We start from the raw sequence: 20,391 nt of genomic DNA, 5'->3' as shown, positions 1-20,391 counted from the left end.
CTATACTGAGCTAGATGTACAAATAATGTGACACTATAGAAGACAGCTTCCTATGCCAATCCAGGATCTCTGCCTTTCCTACCCCTTTTTCTCCATAGTACCCACTCCACTTACTCCTTGCATTTTAAATGCCTTGGTTCTTACAGGTATACAATTATCAGAATTAGCCAGTGTTCAATGGGGTTTCCTCCCTAGTAGCTGCATTTAAGCTACTGCCTCAATGTACCACTAGTATGTGTGCAAGTATGTATGTATACCACTAGTATGTAAGCAGAATCTAACATCCAACCTGCAGTCAGAAATTCTGGCATGCCCATGCTTCTCTCCGTCTGTGAGACCTTTCCTATTCATTGCAATGAAAATGGAACTAGGCATGGAAGGGGATATTTGCATAGAATGTTCCCCTCCATTGAAGTGAATGGGAATACCCACTTGCATAGGAGCGCAGCATGCTCTGAACCCTCGGGGGAAAGGTGAAATGAAAAATTCCCTTGTAAAATTCAATTCAATGTTCAGTTCAACAGACGTGGGTTGGACATGCAATGATGTGTCTCTGCAAACATAGAACAGTCTATGGCTTCTCCACAGTTACCTGAAATGCAACAAACTTCTTCAAGTAAATTCCAGACACTTCTGCAACCATACTCTGCAGCTGTACATCTGTCTCTCAGCTCTTGGCACTTGGAGGTCTGGAAAGCAGACATATGCACAGAATGTAGCCCCAGCACTGCAAAACAGACAAGTATTGGCTAGTTTGTATTCCCACCGAATAATTTATTGTAGTGAGCATGGAAGGGGAAATGGGACACATTTATTTTAAATTCAATCAGGTCAGCCCTGCTGAATTCCAAATGCCCCGACTGAAATGGACTAGGGATCAGGACACAATGGGTTTCTTTTATCTATGCGGACTAAGCTCTCTTCTCTTTCATTTTTGGCAAGAGGTTCCCTGCTCTGCTCTTCATTCCAGTCAAATTCCTTTGCCCTTGATTCAGTCTCAGGCTCCCAACTTCAAAGAAAGGTTCTAGACCAAAATTTTCATTTCATCACTTTTACAATGATATGGTGCATTTGTGTGTGTGTGTGTGTGTGTGTGTGTGTGTGTGTGTGTGTGTGTGTGTGTGCAGGGTTTTGTTTTGATGTGTTATTTTTATACATCCAAACTAACTTTGCTTAAAGCGCAGGTTCTAAAATGAAGCTCATCAGGGCTCAAACCTGCCTCTAATTCATGCCTCCCCCCCTTAAGCCTAGTTATATGTAAAATTCTGATGTTATTAAGACCAGTAAAACTTTAGTGCTTGGACAGATGAAGCAGATGTAATCCACTGCGCAGACAGACATGCTCAAAAGTCTCACTACAGACAGTGAGGCATGACTGCCTCTGGGCTGGATGGTGGGCCAGTCCATTGAGTTACAGCAGGGGGAGAAAAAGGAAGCTGAGAAGCCAATTCCATCAGGCTTTACCTCTCTCTCAGCTGTGATCCTCCTTACCATTCCATCAGGCTGCAGCAGATACCCACCCAGTGCCTACCCTATTCCTGTGACTGGAATTTGTTTCAATTGTTTCTAATATTGAATGTTAAACTGTTTTAACCTGCCTTGGGACCTGCTGGTGAAGGGAGGGTCGTCATCATCATCAACATCAGGCAGGAGTGGCTTAATCCTGTGAGGAAGAGCTGCAGGAATAGCCTCCCAGTGGAGGCGTCACTTCCACTGGCTTCACTAGTGCACCTGCACAGTCCCAACTTTGCTTTCACCTCACCCTTCCCCAATAAGCAGCAGTGATGCCCCTGCCAGGTCATCCACTGGCTCAGCCAAGACACCAGCAACTCTGGGCTCCCCCCTATTCAAACTCATACCATTTCCACTGGTCATTACAAGAATTTACTAGTGCCTGAGTTTACTTTTTCACTTCTTTTCCTTCTCCTTTAGATTTTATTCCTGATGCATCAGATTGCCGGGGGGGGGGGGTCAGGGACTGCTGTGTTATTGATCTTTGTAAGACACTCTGACAGCCTCTTTTTTTTTGGCTGAAGAGTGCGGCAAAACTGTTTCAAATAAATAAAGATAAAACTTCTCTAGAAGGTGGCTTGACACTTCCATAAACACTGCCAATCAAAGTTAAAGCACAAGCAGTGAACATCCTGGCTGTTCACTTGATCTGTGCATTTCTAAGCCTATGACAGTGATTTGGCGAGCAACATATAGACGTTTCGCATCTTGAGCCTGGGATAATGAATGTAAGCTTTGCATCAAATCACAGTTCCAGCTACTGAGATCAGCACCAGCATTCCCCAATCTGGTGTCCTCTAGATGTTGTTGGACTATAGCTCCCATCATCCCTGACAACTGACCATGCTGGTTGGGTCTGATGGACGTTGTTTAAAATATCTGGAGGGCACCAGGTTGGGGAAAGCAGATCTACACTAAGGCTGCGATGCTATAACTACTTTCCTGTGAGTAAGTTCCATTGAACTCAATGGGACTTACTTTGGAGTAGGCACATATTGGGTTGAACTATTCTTCTTTCCCCATAAACTGATTTTGCTAACATTTGCTTATTAAACTTCCTCCTCTAAAATTGTGTAGTAGTAACAATGACTTTTCTTGTAGCTTTACATGCACTTAGGCTTTTTACTCAGCAAACAAGTATGTGTTTATTTAAACAAAACCTCCCACTTTCATGTCTACTTGATAAGTTTCCTTCCATATCAATATTCGTGTTAGGTTGATCTGCCATGCTACTATTTATAGACTGGAGTGGTTCAGCACTCTAGCCTAAATGCATTGGCTAGATGTCATCTCTGGTGAAACTAAAAATAAAAAGTATCACCCTAGAGATGGCATTTTAGTGTGAACCTGGCACCTGCTCATCAACACCTTGTTCTTTTCCAGCCATGCCAGGAAGACATGAAGAATGTTCCAATCACACATTACCTCTAGGAACAAGAAAACCACATGACTCATGAAGCACCAACAGTCATGAGCATTCAAAGGATTAGCCATGCTCCCCAGAGTATCCGTAACCCTGGGCGCACACGCACACAAAACATTGTTAAAGAGATAGAACAGAATGGGCTGAGTCAGCCAAACAGTTTTGCATCCCAACACACAATATGTTTGTTGTTGAGATAGAAGCGAATGTCTAAATGGGGATCCAATCTGCAGTAGGATCATGGAGAATGGGCAGCCATATGGTGGCGATGTGGTTTTTCAGTTGCTGGAGTCTCTTCAGTCAGCCCACTTTCACTACATTTTCTTAGTAAATGCAAAAGTCATTTTAAATGGTGGTAAAGTCTGCCTATATGAATCTACTGAACAAAATTATTCATGCATAGAACAGTGTAGAGGGAGGAGGAAACAGCCCTCCTCACTATAGCCTTTCCTTGTGATCAGATCAGATCAGTCCCATGATGTACATACACTAAAGGTCTGCTTCCTATGTTGTGCAGAACAGACCTCCTGATAAGATGGTGTCTGCAGGAGGCCCTCACCTGCACAGCACAGTGATTAACTGGGTATAAGACGGTCTTTCAGGTATCCTGGTCCCAAGCTATGAGACCAGGGTTCGAATCCCCACATAGCCATGAAGCTCACTGGGTGACCTTGGGCCAGTCACTGCCTCTCAGCCTCATAAAAATTCTATTCATAGGGTCGCCATAAGTTGGAATCGACTTGAAGGCAGTACATTTACATTTTACACCAAAACTAGAACCTTGAACTTGGCCCGGTAACAAATGGGCAGCCAGTGCAATTCTTTCAGCAGCGGAATGACATTTTGGCGATACTCTGCCCCAGTGAGCAGTCTCACTGCTGCATTTTGCACCAGCTGCAGCTTCTGGACCAACCTCAAGGGCAGCCCCACATAGAGCACATTACAGTAATCAAGTCTAGAGGTTACCAGTGCGTGGACAACAGTAGTCAGGCTATCCCAGTCCAGAAACAGCCGCAGCTGTCTTACCAGCCAAAGCTGGTAAAAGGCACTCCTAGCCACTGAGGTCACTTGGGCCTCTAGCGACAAAGATGGATCCAGGAGCACCCCCAGACTACGAACCTGCTCTTTCAGAGGGAGTACAACCCCATCCAAAGAAGGCAACTGACCAATTATCTGAACTCGGGAACCACCAACCCACAGCGCCTTCATCTTGCTAGGATTCAGACTCAGTTTGTTGGCCCTCATCCAGCCCACCACCGACTCCAGGCAGTGGTCCAGGGCTTGCATGGCCTCTCCTGATTCAGATGTTACAGAGAAATAGAGCTGGGTATCATCAGCATACTGCTGACACCTCACCCCAAATCTCCTGATGACTGCTCCCAAGGGCTTCATATAGATGTTAAACAGCATGGGGGACAAGATGGTACCCTACAGCACCACACAACACAACTGCCAGGGGGCTGAAAGACAATCACCCAATGCTATTCTCTGTAAACGACCTTGAAGATAGGATTGGAACCACTGTAAAAAGCCACTGAGAGATCAAGTAATAGTAACAGGGTCACACTCCCCCGTCCTTCTCCTGATAAAGGTCATCCATCAGGGTGACCAAGGTGATGAGATTATACATTATTTTATTTTAGTAATTTTATCCATATATTGCTTGCATGTCCATATATATTGTGGGATTGAAGTTGCATTTTATTCTTGTACACATTACCCAGTTCTGCATCTAAGCACACAAAGAGATATCATGCATATTGTTGCCATCTATTGCTGACTCAGAATCTGAGACAGAGAATGTATAAGAGAAGTACAGGGTTATAGTCACCTATGAGCATCATATGTCTACAGCTGTAGCTCTAAATTAGCACATCATATATATTTTTAATAGATTTTCCCCCTGACAGTCACAAAGGCTAAAAAGGAAAAATTTCAAAACAAGCAGAACAGCTGCCATTTCATCAAATTTATGATGTTTGAACAAGAAAGGAGAGGGGAAGGAGGAAAAGAAAGTTTAACTTAGAGCAAACATGTGAGTACAAAGTCTATCCTTTACCCTACATACAAAAGGGAGGAATCTTAGTGTAAGAGACAAGGGGCAGATGCACTCTGATGCTGCCAAATGTACTCTGCCACAGGCAACCCAGACTGCAGTCCTAAATACACAGCCAGCTTCAGTAAACATAGTAGGACTTATGCCAGAGTAAGCATGTATAGGATCGGGCTTCACAAGGCAGAACTCTGGCGAACTTACCCATCAGCAGAATAGTGTTCATCCTGTGAGGCTGTTCAAGATGTTGACACTGAGCACTGTAAGCTGCAGGATGACACCTTATGCTCTCTAAAACCTCTCTTCAAAAACTCCGAGTAATTTCAGCACCACGCAGCGCTGGACAGCGCTCTGCTTGCAGCAACTGCCTGCGATTGGTCTACGTTGGCACTGAAAGAGTGAGCCAGCTCTGGTGAGACTTCAGCCACACACACACACACACACGCCCCTTGCTATACGTATCCCAGAGAGCTAATAAAGCCAACCCTCCATTTCACACCTGTTGCAGCTTTCCGGAAATAGTAAAAGCTGCCCTGGCAATCGCTGATCGCGTGTGCTACTGTCTGTCAGTCCACATGACTTCTAGTCTATTTAGCCAGTGCCTGGTCAAGAGATCATTCCGCTCCAATTCAGTCTTGATACCAAGTTTAATTATAAACTCTTTACTTTTTATCCTCCTGAAGAAACCATTACAGAGCCATGCAACGGAAAGTGTGGGTTCCCCACTCTTTCGAAGCTAAAGGAGAATCTAATATTCTTCCAGGTGAGAGCAGGCAACCCCGAGGCTGCTCTTTTCAAAAGGCCAAGGGTACCTTCTAAAGAGCTTTAAATCTTGGGTGCTCCTGCAGTATCTAGTACTCTGGTGTCCTAAGGAAATCCTGGCAATGTTGGGAGAGGAGTCCACCTGCTAGCTGCCTGGGTAGCACTAAACTGGGAGGCTTGTCTTGGGAAAGATGGGCTTACAGTGATAGGAAATATGAGATGGAGAAATGTCCATATTTCTGAAGCTGTGGAGAAGGAGCCAGCCTCTGGAGGAAAGGGGGGAGAAGAGGTGAGTTCAGGAGAAGTGAAAGGTGCAGGCTGGGGGAGATAGGGAGCAGAGAGACATGTGAAGCTGCCTGTCGGAAGGCAGAGCTGGGGTCCCAATCCCGGGGAGCTGGATCCCGGAGAGTTGGGAGAAGAGTATTCAGATGGATGGCAGAGGGAAGGGGGAGGAACTTCCCCCCTTTGGAGCGAAGATGAAACAGAGGAACTGCCAGTGATAAGGTCGCTTAGCAACGGGGAGCCTGAGCCCTCCCTGGACATTCTCACGCCTCCCCCTCTTTCAGGCTCAGAGCAAGAGGGGGAAGAGGGAGGGCTGCTCACAGCCAAAAAGCGGGGAGGCAGTTTACCATCAGCCCCTCCCCTATCCCCCATCCTGGAATCGGAAACTTCAGAAGAGGAGGGGGTGATGCTTCCCCCCTCACCGCGCACACGCAGACAGCTGAAAAGACAGGAGAGAAGGGGGGGAAGGCGGGCAGTACCTGAGGGGCAGTTAAGGAGGAGCGAAAGATTGCGCGCCCGTTTGGCCCCTTCTTAAAGAACAGGCGGGAAGAAGTCCCTTGCTCTGTCAACTTTCTCCCAATGCCGCAGGACCTGTATCCCTGTACTGATTCATGAGAAAACGCAGTCTTTGTTTGGACATTACCCTAATAAAACACAAATTAACTACAATCGTTGGTCTGGTTCCTGAGTCACATCCTGGGCCTGACAGCTTGACAGAGCCACCTAAATCACCCTCAACGCTCTCTTCACTTGACTGGGACAAGATGTTAAAGGGAGCAGCGGGGGGGACGAACCCCACTTCTGAGACGGAAGAAGTGGAACTCCTGAGGACTAAGGTAGCTGATTTGCAGACGGATGTTCAAGCCCTGCTAGCAGCAGTCAAGGTGCTGAAGACGGATAATCAAACCTTGAAGGCCACGATAGACCAGATGCGAACAGCCCCTCCAGCTGCCGTAGTAAAGGTTCCCATTGGATTGCCCCCAAAATACGCGGGACAAAGTGATCAGTTGGCAACCTTCGTGGCTCAATGTGAGTTATATCTGGATGTCAGGCACATGGAATTTCCAGACGATGGGGCTAAAGTAGCTTTCGTGATTAGCCTCCTGGAGGGAGAAGCTGCAAAATGGGTGACTCCGTATCTCGCGAGAAAGGATACTGTCTTAGGAAGATACAGAGGATTTATACAGGAGATGACCGAGATGTTTCAAGACCCGCAAAGGGCTGAAACAGTAGCGCGGCAACTAGGTGCTCTGAAGCAAGCTAAAGGGACTGTTTCCGAGTACACTAACGCTTTTAAAATTCTGTCCCAGGAAACTGGTTACAATGACGCCGCCCTGATGTTTATGTACCGGAGTGGATTAAATGCTGAAATCCTGGATGAGTTGGCCAGGACCTCCCCCCCGCTGACCTACCAGGGCTCATCCGGCTATGCCTACAGATAGATCACCGGATGGAAGGAAGGCGCCTGGAAAGGAAGCAGGAGGTCCCGAGATACTCAGCCTCGGCATCCCGCAACAAGACGCTTCCCACTACAGGGATGGCAGGTAATGCAACTGAGGGACAGGGAGGGGCTAGGCCAAGACTGTCGGAAGAAGAAAAGGAAAGACAACGCCGGGAACGTTTATGCTTTTATTGTTCAAAGCCGGGCCATGTGGCCAGAGACTGTGGACTGAAAGGGGGGAAAGCCGAGCCGTCGGGAAACTAGAACACTCAGTCCACGTGCAGGCCGGTGGACTGGGGGCAGCATTGTATAAAGGCCCCCCAACGATCCAACCTCCCTCAAAGGGGGTGTTGGTCTTGCCTATTTGGATTACAACTTCCAGAGGAGTGGTGTTTAATTCCACTGCCTTAATTGACAGTGGAGCCTCCACAAATTTTATTGATGCAAAGTTAGTCAAGCGTCATGGAATTTCCCGGTGGAAACTGGACGCTCCCCTAGCTGTGGAGACTATCGATGGGAGACCCCTGAAGTCAGGAGGGGTGACACAAGCCACGGAGGAAGTGAAACTTCAAATCCCTGGGCACGAAGAGTTCATTTCGCTATACGTGTCAGATCTCTTGAACTTTGAGGTGATTCTGGGAATGCCCTGGCTAGCAAAGCATGAACCCAAAATAAGTTGGAAGGAGGCGGTGGTGTGGTTCACCTCACAGTATTGCCAGGAGAACTGTCAACCTGAAGGAATCAAGAACACCTTAGCGGGGGCAGTGCAAGAGATCGAGCAAGTGACCCTGCCGCCAAAGTATGAAGAATTCAAAGATGTGTTTGATGAAAAAGAGGCAGAGACTTTACCCCCCCACCGCCCTTACGACTGTGCAATTGATCTAGTGCCAGGAGCCAGCATCCCATCAGGGAGAATCTACTCTCTCACAGAGAATGAGAGGGAGGTCCTGAAGGAATTCCTGGATAAAAACCTGAGGCGAGGATTCATACGCCCCTCACAATCCCCTGCTGGAGCGCCACTATTGTTTGTGAAAAAGAAGGGGGGGAACTCAGACCCTGTAACGACTATCGCGCATTGAACCAGATCACCATCCCCAACAGCTACCCGCTGCCCCTGATCTCAGAGTTGCTGGACCGACTGCGCTCTGCAAAAATCTTCACGAAGTTGGATTTGAGAGGAGCGTACAATCTGATCAGAATGAAGGAGGGAGATGAATGGAAAACAGGATTCTTGACCGCTTACAGACAGTATGAATACCTGATCATGCCGTTCGGGCTTTGTGGAAGTCCAGGAATTTTTCAAAAATTCATGAACGACGTGTTTAGAGACTTGTTGGACACGTATGTAATCTGTTACTTAGATGATATCCTGGTGTTCTCAAAGAACCAGGAAGACCATGACCAGCATGTGAAGACGGTGTTGAAGAGACTGAGAGAAAATCACCTGTATGCTAAATTAGAGAAATGTGGATTTGACCTCAAGTCTCTAGACTTCCTTGGATATCGAATCTCAGCGGAAGGCGTGGAGATGGACCCAGGGAAAGTAAGCTGCATATTGGACTGGGGCCAACCTGTCACCAAAAAGGATGTACAACGGTTTTTGGGGTTTGCCAATTATTACAGAAAGTTCATTCCAGGGTTTTCCAAATTAACAGCTCCTCTGACTGACTGTTTAAGGGGGAAGAAGAAGTTTCAATGGACAGAGAACGCCACCGAGGCCTTTGAGGAGCTGAAGAGAAGGTTTGCTACTGAGCCCATTCTGCGCTTTGCTGATCCGAACCGCCCTTTTGTAGTGGAAGCAGATGCTTCAGATTTTGCCATCGGGGGGGTCCTGCCACAATTAGACCAAGAAGGGAAGGAGCTGCACCCCTGTGCGTACTTCTCTCGGAAGTTAAAGCCTGCAGAGAAGAACTACACAGTTTGGGAGAAGGAGCTGCTGGCCATCAAGGACTCTTTTGAAAACTGGAGACAATACCTAGAGGGGACCTCTCATCGAATTGAAGTGCGCTCCGACCACAAGAATCTTGAAAGCCTCCAAACAGCCAGAAAGCTGAACCAGAGACAGATAAGATGGTCCCAGTTCTTCACTAGGTTTAACTTCCAGATTACTTACCATGCCCAAGCCAAAAACCAGAGAGCGGATGCCTTATCCAGACAGCCACAATACAAAGAAAGTGAATCCGAGGACCAGCCTCAGTACGTAATCCCGCCAGATAAATTAACGTTGGGAGTATGCCAGCCTTCATGGGAAGAGGAACTCAAAAAGGCACAACAAGAAGATGCAGACATGCTAAAATATCAGCAGGAGACGGGACAAGGTCAAGACTCAGAAGTAACCTTTCACTGGAGAAATGGACTGTTATGGTTCAAAACCGCCAGATATGTGCCAGAAGGGGAATTAAGGCTCAGAATCCTACGCCAGTGTCATGATTCCATCACAGCGGGACACTTTGGGATTTACAAGACCATTCAGAACGTGGCCAAGGACTTCTGGTGGCCTAAAATGCGTCGGGATATTGAGAGTTATGTAAAGTCCTGCTCTGTCTGTCTGCGGACAAAAACACAAACAGGGACACCAGCAGGACTGTTACAACCATTGCCTGTCCCACACGAACCCTGGAAGGACCTCTCCATGGATTTTATAACTGATCTACCCAAGTCCCAAGGAATGACAGCCATCTTAGTAGTGGTGGATCTACTTACCAAAATGGCACACTTTCTTCCTTGTGCAGGGGCCTTAGAGGCTAAAGAAACGGCCAAGTTATTCATAAAAGAAGTCTACCGGCTGCATGGATTGCCAAACAGCGTAGTCTCAGATCGAGGAACTCAGTTCACAGCCAAATTTTGGAGAGCAATGTGGAAACAGTTGCAGACGGAATTAAAACTCTCCTCCGCCCATCACCCCCAGACAGATGGGCAGATGGAACGCTTGAACGCCGTTTTGGAAAGATATTTACGAAGTTATGTGTCCTATCAACAGACTGACTGGGTATCATATTTGCATTTTGCAGAGTTCGCCTACAACAATTCTCTGCACTCCAGCACTCAACAAACCCTGTTCTTCGCTAATTATGGATTCCATCCTAAAGTCTTTCCAAGCAGCTCAGAAGGAATGCTGGTACCGGCAGCTGAGAACTTCCTTAAGGAATTGCAAGCGGCGCAACAGACACTGAAACAGCAGTTATACGAAGCCAAAACGGAGTACAAGCGAGTTGCTGGCCTGCACAGGAAGGAGGCCCCCCCCCTTCAACCGGGAGACCAGGTATGGCTGTCCACCCGCTTCCTCCAGATGCCGGGCAAATGTAGAAATTACAAGACAAGAGGGTGGGTCCTTTCGAAATAGAAACTCAAATCAATCCCGTGGCGTACCGACTGAAGCTGCCTGACACGTTTAAAATACATCCTGTGTTCCATCGATCCCTCTTAACGAAAGCCGCCCCTCCCAGTGAGTTACGGCCGGAGGAACCTCCCGGAGCTCCACTCCTGGTAAATGAGCAGCTTGAGTTTGAAGTTGAGGAGATCTTAGATTCCAGGATCAGACGACACAAGCTGCAGTACTTGATTCACTGGAAAGGCTATGGGGTGGCTGACAGATCATGGGAAGATGCAGCTGATGTGCATGCTGCAGAATTGGTAAAACTTTTCCATCAACGTTTTCCCCACCGTCCCAAGCCAGACAAGGGGAGGGGGGCACAGCCTGGGAGGGGGGATGGTGTCGGAAGGCAGAGCTGGGGTCCCAATCCCGGGGAGCTGGATCCCGGAGAGTTGGGAGAAGAGTATTCGGATGGATGGCAGAGGGAAGGGGGAGGAACTTCCCCCCTTTGGAGCGAAGACGAAACAGAGGAACTGCCAGTGATAAGGTCGCTTAGCAACGGGGAGCCTGAGCCCTCCCTGGACATTCTCACGCCTCCCCCTCTTTCAGGCTCAGAGCAAGAGGGGGAAGAGGGAGGGCTGCTCACAGCCGAAAAGCGGGGAGGCAGTTTACCATCAGCCCCTCCCCTATCCCCCATCCTGGAATCGGAAACTTCAGAAGAGGAGGGGGTGATGCTTCCCCCCTCACCGCGCACACGCAGACAGCTGAAAAGACAGGAGAGAAGGGGGGGAAGGCAGGCAGTACCTGAGGGGCAGTTAAGGAGGAGCGAAAGATTGCGCGCCCGTTTGGCCCCTTCTTAAAGAACAGGCGGGAAGAAGTCCCTTGCTCTGTCAACTTTCTCCCAATGCCGCAGGACCTGTATCCCTGTATTGATTCATGAGAAAACGCAGTCTTTGTTTGGACATTACCCTAATAAAACACGAATTAACTACAATCGTTGGTCTGGTTCCTGAGTCACATCCTGGGCCTGACACTGCCTTATATAGAGTCAGACCATTGGTCTATCTAGCTCAGTATTGTCTGCACTGACTGGCAGTGGCTTTCCAGGGTTTCAGACAGGGGACATTCCTAGACCTACCTGGAGATGCCAGGGAAAGGATTGAACCTGGGACCTTCTGAATTTAAAGCAGATGCTCTACCATTGAGCTACAGCCTTAAAGCTGGGACTATAGAAATGAAGAGGACGGGAGGGAGGGAGGGAGGGAGGGGGGAAAGGGAGTAGCTGGGTGAAGCCATGTGGGCAGCAGATTTTCAGGAACATCACAAGACCCACTTGTAAAGTCAGATGCCTGTAGAATATCTTGTGGGTATGCCTTGAATGTGGTCAGGGGTCAAGTCTGGATAAGGAATATGAAGTTGGGGGAGGGGATTCTTATATGAAAGCTGACCTGTTCAAAGGAGGAATTTCAAGCCTGGCTCCTGGACTTGAGACTTCAGCCTTCCTAGAGCTGGGTGCCAGTGGCATAACTGGGCTCCCGTTTGAGACCCTTAACAGCTGTGCAGCTGTGAAGTCTTTTTGGCTGGCCTTATTACATGGAGCTCTTCTGGGTAAATGTGATTGGGGTAGTGGGAAATGGAGTGGCTGGGAAATGGTGTCCTTAAGAAGTCTCCTGGTCTCCAGTGGCAAGAGGTGAAGGGTGGCTTTGGGTGCAATGCTGAATGTGGCAAAGAACATAGGTGATGGCCTAGGTGGTTAATGGGGGAAGAATAGCAGAACTATAGCATGACACAGAAGGAGGAGAAAGGGTTTGTTTTAGTTTAGTTTGCTACATCATGAGCAAAAGCAAAAGGGATTCTTACAAGCTCTGATACAGGCATGGCACAGTGGAGATGAGAAAGGAAAGAGTGCTGACCCAGCAGTGTCAAAGGCAGCTGTTGGGTCAGCCGATGGGAATAGTGTTGGGTCCCATAGCTATCGCCACGAAGTGAGCTCTCTTCCTGCCCTGGTGCTGTGACCTGAAAGCATGTTTGATCTTGTGAGATGTTGTCCAGCCACAGCCACTTATGGATGAGATTGTGATGGATTCATTTTGATCTTCTGAAAAGGAGCTGCATAGATATTTCACAGATTCCAAACACAACATGTGTTTTGGATATCATTCATAAGATACGTATCAAGAGTATTCTTCTAGTGTTGTTTTTAAAGCAAGGCACAGGAAAGTAATGGAAAGGTCCCAGGGTGTGGTTTGAAGACATATGAAGACAACCCCTTGCTGGAGCTAAGCAATTCTAGGTCTGGTCAGTGCCTGGAAGAGTGACCGCCTGGAAACCACATGTACCCCTCCTTTGGTTCCATTACAGAGAAAGGTGGGACATAAACATACAATAAATATAATGGGACATAAATGTAACCTCACTTTGTTATAAGCCTCTCTTCCAATGAAATATGCACACTTGTTAATGTATCCTACTTGGATTCCACACTCTTTCTCAGTTTGAAAAATAATACTCTGCATGTCCTGAGATCAAAGAGTCATTTCTCTTCCTGTTTGCCAATGGCTGCTAGTGATGTGGAAGAGGGATGAGGAAATGCATTATGTCACAAGAAGGGGAACTTGCAACAAAATGTTGCAGTGTGGAATGCTCCTGTTCAGGATTCCAGCCTGCTATGCCCTTTTCCAGAATACAGCATTCCCCCCCATTTTCCATTCCTCCCCCCACAATCAGCATTCCATCCCATGGAGAATGCTCAGCCCTCACTGAACTAGACGGTTCTTTCCCTCCACTCATCAGAGTTTCCCCCCATAAATAGTTTTGTAATCCTGCAAATCTTGGCGACTTCCTAAGCCTGTAGATTTCTTCCTTTTCTATATAGGTGATGCTATTTTGGATACACAACTGATGAATGGCTTCACTATTACTATTAGAATGACCATATTAGTATTCACTGATAGGCAAAAAACCTTGAGGTTTAAGAACGTACCTATAGCCCACAGATATTTCTATCAAACCTTAAAAAGCAGGGAAATTGGGCAGCTATAGTGAATGCACCAGGGGAGCAGCAGACCTGACCTCCTCTCTGAGATATTGTACTGCCCTACAAACTGGTCAAAATGCAATTTTTGCAAAGTGTTGCTGTACTTCACATATTCACAGAAATAGAAACAAAAGAAAATGATTTCCTATAGGAAACTTCATTAAAATTGCGAAGTAAATCAGACATATCTAAAGTGACCATCTGAACTAGATCAACTGTCTTACTGATGTTGCTTCCTCCCTGCTAAAAGAAGATCAGCACAGCACATATCTTCTTTCTATTATTTGGGCTGATTGCAGGTGTTGCCACCACTCACCATATGCTCAGATTCTTACCAGATTCTTCCAAGCTGCACAGGAAGTGGATTCGACTAGGAAAGACCAACCCAAATGGTGTTTGCATTTTGACAACTTTGTAGGGCAGTCCGATATCTCAGAAAGGAGGTCAGGTCTCCTGCTCCCCTGGTGCATTCACTATAGCTGCCCAATTTACTGCTTTTTAACGTTTGATAGAAATATCTGTGGGCTATAGGTACGTTCTTAAACTGCAAGTTTTTTTGCCAATTAGTGAATTTCTCTGCTTTTTAATTTGGGAGGTAAGAAATGGGATCCTGTGCAATTTTGCTGTGAATGGATTGATCATTTGCATGCTTATTGAGTTCAGTGGGATTAACTCCCCTGCAATCATGGTTAGGATAGGTGAAAGTGACCTCAGGGGATGGAGAGGGGAGGAGGAGGAGGAGGGAGGGGAGGAAGGGCAGAGGGGAGAAGGGGGAGGGGAGCAGGCAAAAGGGGGAGGGGAGGAAAAGGACAGTTTGATCATTTGCAAGTTTATTGAGTTCAGTGGGATTTACTCCCGTGCAATCATGCTTAGGATAGGTAAAACTGACTGGGGGGAGGGAGGGAGGGCTGGAGTGGGCAGGGGAGGAGGAAGACAGATAAAACTGACCATGCTTAAGATAGGTAAAACTGACCATGGGGAGGAAGGGGAGGGGAAGGAGGGGATTGGAAGGGGATGGGGATGGAGGTGCAAAGGAAGGGGAGTGGAGGGGCAAGAGAGAGGGGATAGGAGGGAGGAGAAGGGAGGGTGGATTTGATCAGTTGCATACTTTTTGAGTTCAATGGGATTTATTTCTGTGCAATTATGTTTGAAAATGGAAATGTACTGCCTTCAAGTCAACTGGACTTATGGCAACCCTTTGAATAGGGTTTTCATGGTAAATGGTATTCAGAGGTGTTTTACCATTGCATTCCTCTGAGGCTGAGAGGCAGTGACTGGCCCAAGGCCACCCAGTGAGCTTCGTGACTGTGTGGGGTTTCAAACCCTGGTCTCCCAAGTTGTAGTCCAACACTGATCAGGGGGAGGGGCAAGGAGGGGAGGCAGAGGGGGGAGATTGGGTGGGTGGGCACTGGGCAGAAGGGAAGCCCCTTTCCAAAAGGAAAACATTGTGAACACTACCATTGCTTTTCAGCGTTTTCCCCACCTTTTTATTCTACAGCAGGCACATGTAGCCTCCCACCCAAATTTAAACAAAAGCTGTCCCTGGCCACATCTACACTAGGCCTTTATTTCACTTTGGACAGTCATGGCTTCTCTCAAAGAATCCTGGGAAGTGTAGTTAGTGAAGGGTGCTGAGAGTTGCTAGGAGACGCCCTGTTCCCCTCACAGACCTTCAATCAGAATGGCTGACTGTTAAACCAGTCTGGCCACTGGAGCTCTCTCAGTGGAATAGGAGTCTCCTCTCAGCACCCTTCACAAACTACACTTCCCAGGATTGTTTGGGGACACCATGACTGTCTCACATGAAATCAAAGTTTGGTGTGGGTGTGGCCCCCCTGATTAGGCAAGACAAGCAGCTGTGAGTCTGGCTTTTAGAACACTGACAGTTGGTTCTTACTGAGCATGCCCAACACTATCATTCAGTTCAATGCAAAATTTATTAAATTAATTATAAATCAGCCAGGCATTTTTTTAACTTTTAAACTGCAGAAGATGAAGGTCAGAGTATGGGGCAAGGTCAGTATTGGATTACAGGTACTCTGTGAACATGGCTGATTTTTAATGAATTTTAACTGATTATGAGAACTCCCAGAGAAAAAAGTCCAAAAGGCGTCTGGGTTCCCCCCCCCCTTTTTAGACTTTGAACTCTCTATTCTCTCTGACTGTTTTGTGTATCGCCATGAAAATTGAGAGGGTTGTTATGCAAGCGTTTCTGAGGCCAGGACTGTAAGTTTGGTAAGGTTTTATTTTGAAATGAGCTTATGGGAAGCCTCAGAATGGCATGGGGGTATTTTCAATTTAAAATTGCAGAATGTGAAAATCCACGCTGGCTATAGTATACAGCCACTCTTGTGGCTGTATAATATAGTTAAGTTTTGCTACATGTTATGAAATGAAAGCAGAACAACTTGGTGGGGCAAAAATGGTCACAATGTGTAGTTATGTCATTATGCTTCCACTTGGCTTACTGCCAATATTTTGAGACTTCAGTTTAAACATTAGATACACCCCCTTTTTTTTTAATTGAGAAAGCAAATCCAGAGAAGATCAGATCAGTGAAGGTATTAAAAACATTTTTGTTTCCCAAACAATGTTATCTTACAGTCCAAAAGCAAATACTATGAAAATCACCTAAGCTTCTAAACAAAGCTGTGGTTTCTTTTAGAAAATAAAATTGTATGTTAAGCTGACTTTGTGCAAGTTCATTGTCGGACATTCCATTGCAGTCTGTAGTGATCTGGCTATTGGTTTAGACAAAGAGCTTAAATTACACAGAAGCTAGGACGCTCCCAGCTTTGAACAGGTCCAGTGCCATTTGTTGGTAGTGTGCTTATATTGGCCAATGCGACATGCTCTGATAGCTTTGTAGAGTGATCAGAATTAGTGATCTGGGTGGTCAAGGATTTTCGACTTTCCATGCTTGTCCGTCCTCGGAGCCATTCCCTATGGTGGTGGCTGATGCCAAAGCAGTAGCAAGAGAAAGCTGCTTTGAACTCTTCTCGGAATTTTCCTGTCAATCAAACAGCACCAGAAGCATGAGAAACTATGCAATGAACTGAGTTTTTAACCATCAATGTATGTGCAAAATGAAGGGTTTTTAAAAATGCCATTGATACAATTTGGGTAAATCCAGAAGAGGTAATAACACCTCTTTTAAAAAGTGTGTGTGTGTGTGATATTATTATTCCCCCCCTTGATTAAATGGGTGCCCTAGGTACAGGATACATGAAACATGTGTACAGACACACACACACCCCACAAGAGTGTCACCATGCAGCCCCCACTGGAGGATTTGTAGTGCTGCATCACAATCCTGAATTTGCATGAAGTTAGGGTGGGGTAGGGGAGCAAAAGAGAAGGCAGGTTGCACAACAGCAGCGGCCATGGCATGGGGGTTTTAACAAGGAGAAATAGCAGAGATGGGTACAACACAGACGTTTACACCCCAGAACCTTTCCCAACTCTCTTCTCACTGTACTCGAACACCTGCTCACTCTCTCAAACCTCTGCCATTGTTTAAAACTGCCATTTAGTGTCCCTCTTTTCTTGCTGTACTCAAAGTCTCCCTCTTCCATTCCTCAGCTGCCTCATATGAGAGATAAAGAACAAGTTAGGATTAAGTTCTGGATTAAGTTTAGTTCCATGTTAGTGTTACATTCCATGTTAGGATTAGGACAAGGTTCTGGGTTAGGTTTAGGTTTGGGGATAGGGTTAGGATTCCGGTTAGGGTTAGGTTCCAGGTTTAGGTTAGGTTCTGGGTTAGGGTTAGGGTCTTTGTTAAGGAACTAGGTTAGGCTGTGGGTTAGGATTAGGTTTAGGTTAGGTTCTAGGTTAGGATTATGTTCTAGGTTAGGGTTAGAGTTCCAGGTAGGATTAGGATTCTGGTTAAGGTTAAGTTCTAGGCTAGGGCTAGGTTCCAGGTTATGTTTAGGATCTGGGTTAAGTTTAGGTTGTGGGTCAGGTTCCAGATTAGGGTAAGAGTTATATTCCAGAAAAGGTTTAGGTTCTGGGATAGGGTTAGGTTTCAGTTTCAGTTGAGGGTTAGGTTCTAGGCTAGGTTTAGGGTTAGGTTCTGGGTTGAGGTTACGGTTAGGTTTCAGGTAAGGGTTAGGGTTAGGTTTCTTTTTTGGTTGCAGGTTAGGTTTAGGGTGAGGGTTAGAGTTAGGGTCTAGGTTAGGGCAAGGATATAGATGTGGAGAGCTCCTACTGGGATATAAATTTAATAATAAATAAAATATTATCTGATACTTTTTGCACGTGGCTGAAAATAAAATCTGTCTAATAAACAGAATACAATTAATGATGACAAAAACAATATACTAGGAAATGTGCATTTAGATTCTGGATCAGCTTACTGGGAGCTTGAGCAACCTGTTTTCTCTGGGCCCCAGCTCTTCTATTTGTATAATGGGAATAATAGTCACCTTCCTTTGTGAAATATCATAAAGTAGTTTAATGAACATTAAATGTGCTGTAGGAGCTCTTTCTGAATCTATTAACTATTGCTTTCTGCACTGATCAGAGGAGACAGACCTGATCAACAACTTACCACTAAGAAAGTTATAAATAATTGGGTTGGCTGCACTATTTGCATATACAAGCCAGTGTGAGAATGTAAACCAGGCATACACCGTTTCTCTGTCATCAGCATTATTGAACATCCCAAATACCCTGTACAAAAAGAGGAGAAAGAAAATAGAATATATTAAGGATCTGATTAAATCTCAAATTAGCTTTCATTTAGATAATCTCTAAAGATTTCTACACAGCATATGGATCAAAATGCAGAATACCAGAAAGATGCAATGATGATGGTGATGATGATGATGATGGTGATGGGCAAAATCCTATGTGTGTTAACGCGGCTGTTAACATTTATCATGTGCATTGATCCAGCTAAGGACCATATATATATATATATATATATATAAGCAGACATATTCTTAGCTGGATGAGGAACTGTGTACACAGTTTCCCTGCCTAGACCACAGCACAGAGCTAACAATTTCTTGGGGCTTATCCTCACGGGAGCCTAACTTTTTAGTAAAGAAGCTGCTTTTATCATCGCAATAGCTTTTCAAGGTCCATACTTCTTGATCAATGGTAGCTTCCAATCTGCTTTTTTCCTTTCACACAAGTAGGTGTTCCTTTTGAAAGGTTTAGTATTGCTGTTCCCTTGTGGCCCCACCCCCAATTTTACATGTTTACTCCCTCCGGGGTATCGATATTGCTAATGGAAAAGGGGAGGGTTTTTTTGGTGAGTTTCATTGTCAATTGCACGTGTCTCCCACTGAAGCCCAGAGAGTGTTGGGGTGCAATTGACATGAAACTATATGAAACTGATTAGAGGGGGGAGTGAGTGAAAGGCAAAGTAGGCAGCGGCTGCAGCAGCTTTTGTCAGTGGCAGAGAGAGAGGGAGTGGGTGATGGGGCATAGATGAAAATGGACTGCCTTCAAGTCGATCCCGACTTATGGCGACCCTATAAATAGGGATTTCATGGTAAACGGTATTCAGAGGGGGTTTACCATTGCCTCCCTCTGAGGCTAGTCCTCCCCAGCTGGCTAGGGCCTGCTCAGCTTGCCACAGCTGCACAAGCCAACCCCTTCCTTGTCCACAACTGCCAGCTGGGGGCAACTGGGCTCCTTGGGACTATACAGCTTGCCCATGGCTGCACAGGTGGCAGGGCACGTAACCCCTGAGCCACTCACTGTGGGGGTGATCTTTAGCTGGCCCTTGACACCCAGGAGACAGGAGCGCGGATTTGAACTCACAGACTCTGGACTCCCAGCCAGGCTCTCCTCCCACTGTGCTATACTAGCTGTGGGGCATAAATAGATGGAGCCTAAAAAAAAACCACATTGATGCAAAGTGCCTACATGGAGGAGCGCAGCTAAGCTGAGATGGTTTTTCCTTTCCTTTTTGCATTATAATTGGATTGGGTTGATACGGATTTAAAGGGGAAAACTGCATTATAGCTTCTGCTTACTTGCAACATCATGTGAACCATGCAAATTACAAAGGGATGCAAGTAGCACCAGACACACACTAAATCACCATGTGGACGAGCCCTTGGGGATAGGGATCATCATTAGCAGTGACAGTAGCACAGCTTCTTCCTTTGTTTTGAAGGAGTGTGTATGTGGGAGGAGGCACGTACGTGGATGTGTGTGCATGCACTGCCTCTGCAAGTGACAACAGTAGTCTGGCCACTGCTTTGCATCTTCCATAATGCCCCAGACTTAGTGCCCTTCCAGGGTGTTTGGTGGGGCAGGGGAGAGATGGCTGTCCGCACAAAAAAAAAAATTGTAGCATAGGAAAATTGGGAGCTGCTTTATACCTAGACAGACCATAGGTCCATCTGGCTCAGCATTATCTACACATACTAGGAGTGGCTGCTAAGCGTTTCAGACTGGGGACATTCTCCCCCCTACCTGGAGATGCCAGGGGTTGAACCTGGGGCTCCCTACATGCAAAGCAGATGCACTACAACTGAGCTACAGTGCTTGCTATGGGTTGGACTCGATGGCCTTATAAGCCCGTTCCAACTCTACTGTTCTATGATTCTTT

The 20,391-nt window shown here is 46.3% G+C and overlaps 2 protein-coding genes across 2 annotated transcripts in view; both read right to left on the bottom strand.

Moving 5' to 3' along the window:
- The window catches only part of GFRAL (GDNF family receptor alpha like), a 29,774-nt gene extending 24,560 nt beyond the window's left edge, over nucleotides 1-5,214 (bottom strand). Inside the window, exons 1-2 of the mRNA XM_061626062.1 lie at nucleotides 5,193-5,214; nucleotides 593-727 (exon numbers count right to left, since the gene is read on the bottom strand). Of these exons, the coding sequence (XP_061482046.1) occupies nucleotides 593-727; nucleotides 5,193-5,214 (157 nt within the window). The remainder of the gene's footprint in view (nucleotides 1-592; nucleotides 728-5,192) is intronic.
- An 11,126-nt stretch (nucleotides 5,215-16,340) lies between these two features.
- HCRTR2 (hypocretin receptor 2) overlaps nucleotides 16,341-20,391 on the bottom strand; it is a 42,655-nt gene continuing 38,604 nt past the window's right edge. The window contains exons 6-7 of the mRNA XM_061626248.1: nucleotides 18,373-18,494; nucleotides 16,341-16,833 (exon numbers count right to left, since the gene is read on the bottom strand). Coding sequence (XP_061482232.1) covers nucleotides 16,586-16,833; nucleotides 18,373-18,494 — 370 coding nt within the window. The 3' untranslated portion in view covers nucleotides 16,341-16,585. The remainder of the gene's footprint in view (nucleotides 16,834-18,372; nucleotides 18,495-20,391) is intronic.

This window comes from Rhineura floridana, chromosome 4 (assembly GCF_030035675.1).
Source record: "Rhineura floridana isolate rRhiFlo1 chromosome 4, rRhiFlo1.hap2, whole genome shotgun sequence".
NCBI classification, from domain to species: domain Eukaryota; kingdom Metazoa; phylum Chordata; class Lepidosauria; order Squamata; family Rhineuridae; genus Rhineura; species Rhineura floridana.
Note: the sequence above shows the minus strand (reverse complement) of the source record. Positions and strands in the feature narration are given on the sequence as shown.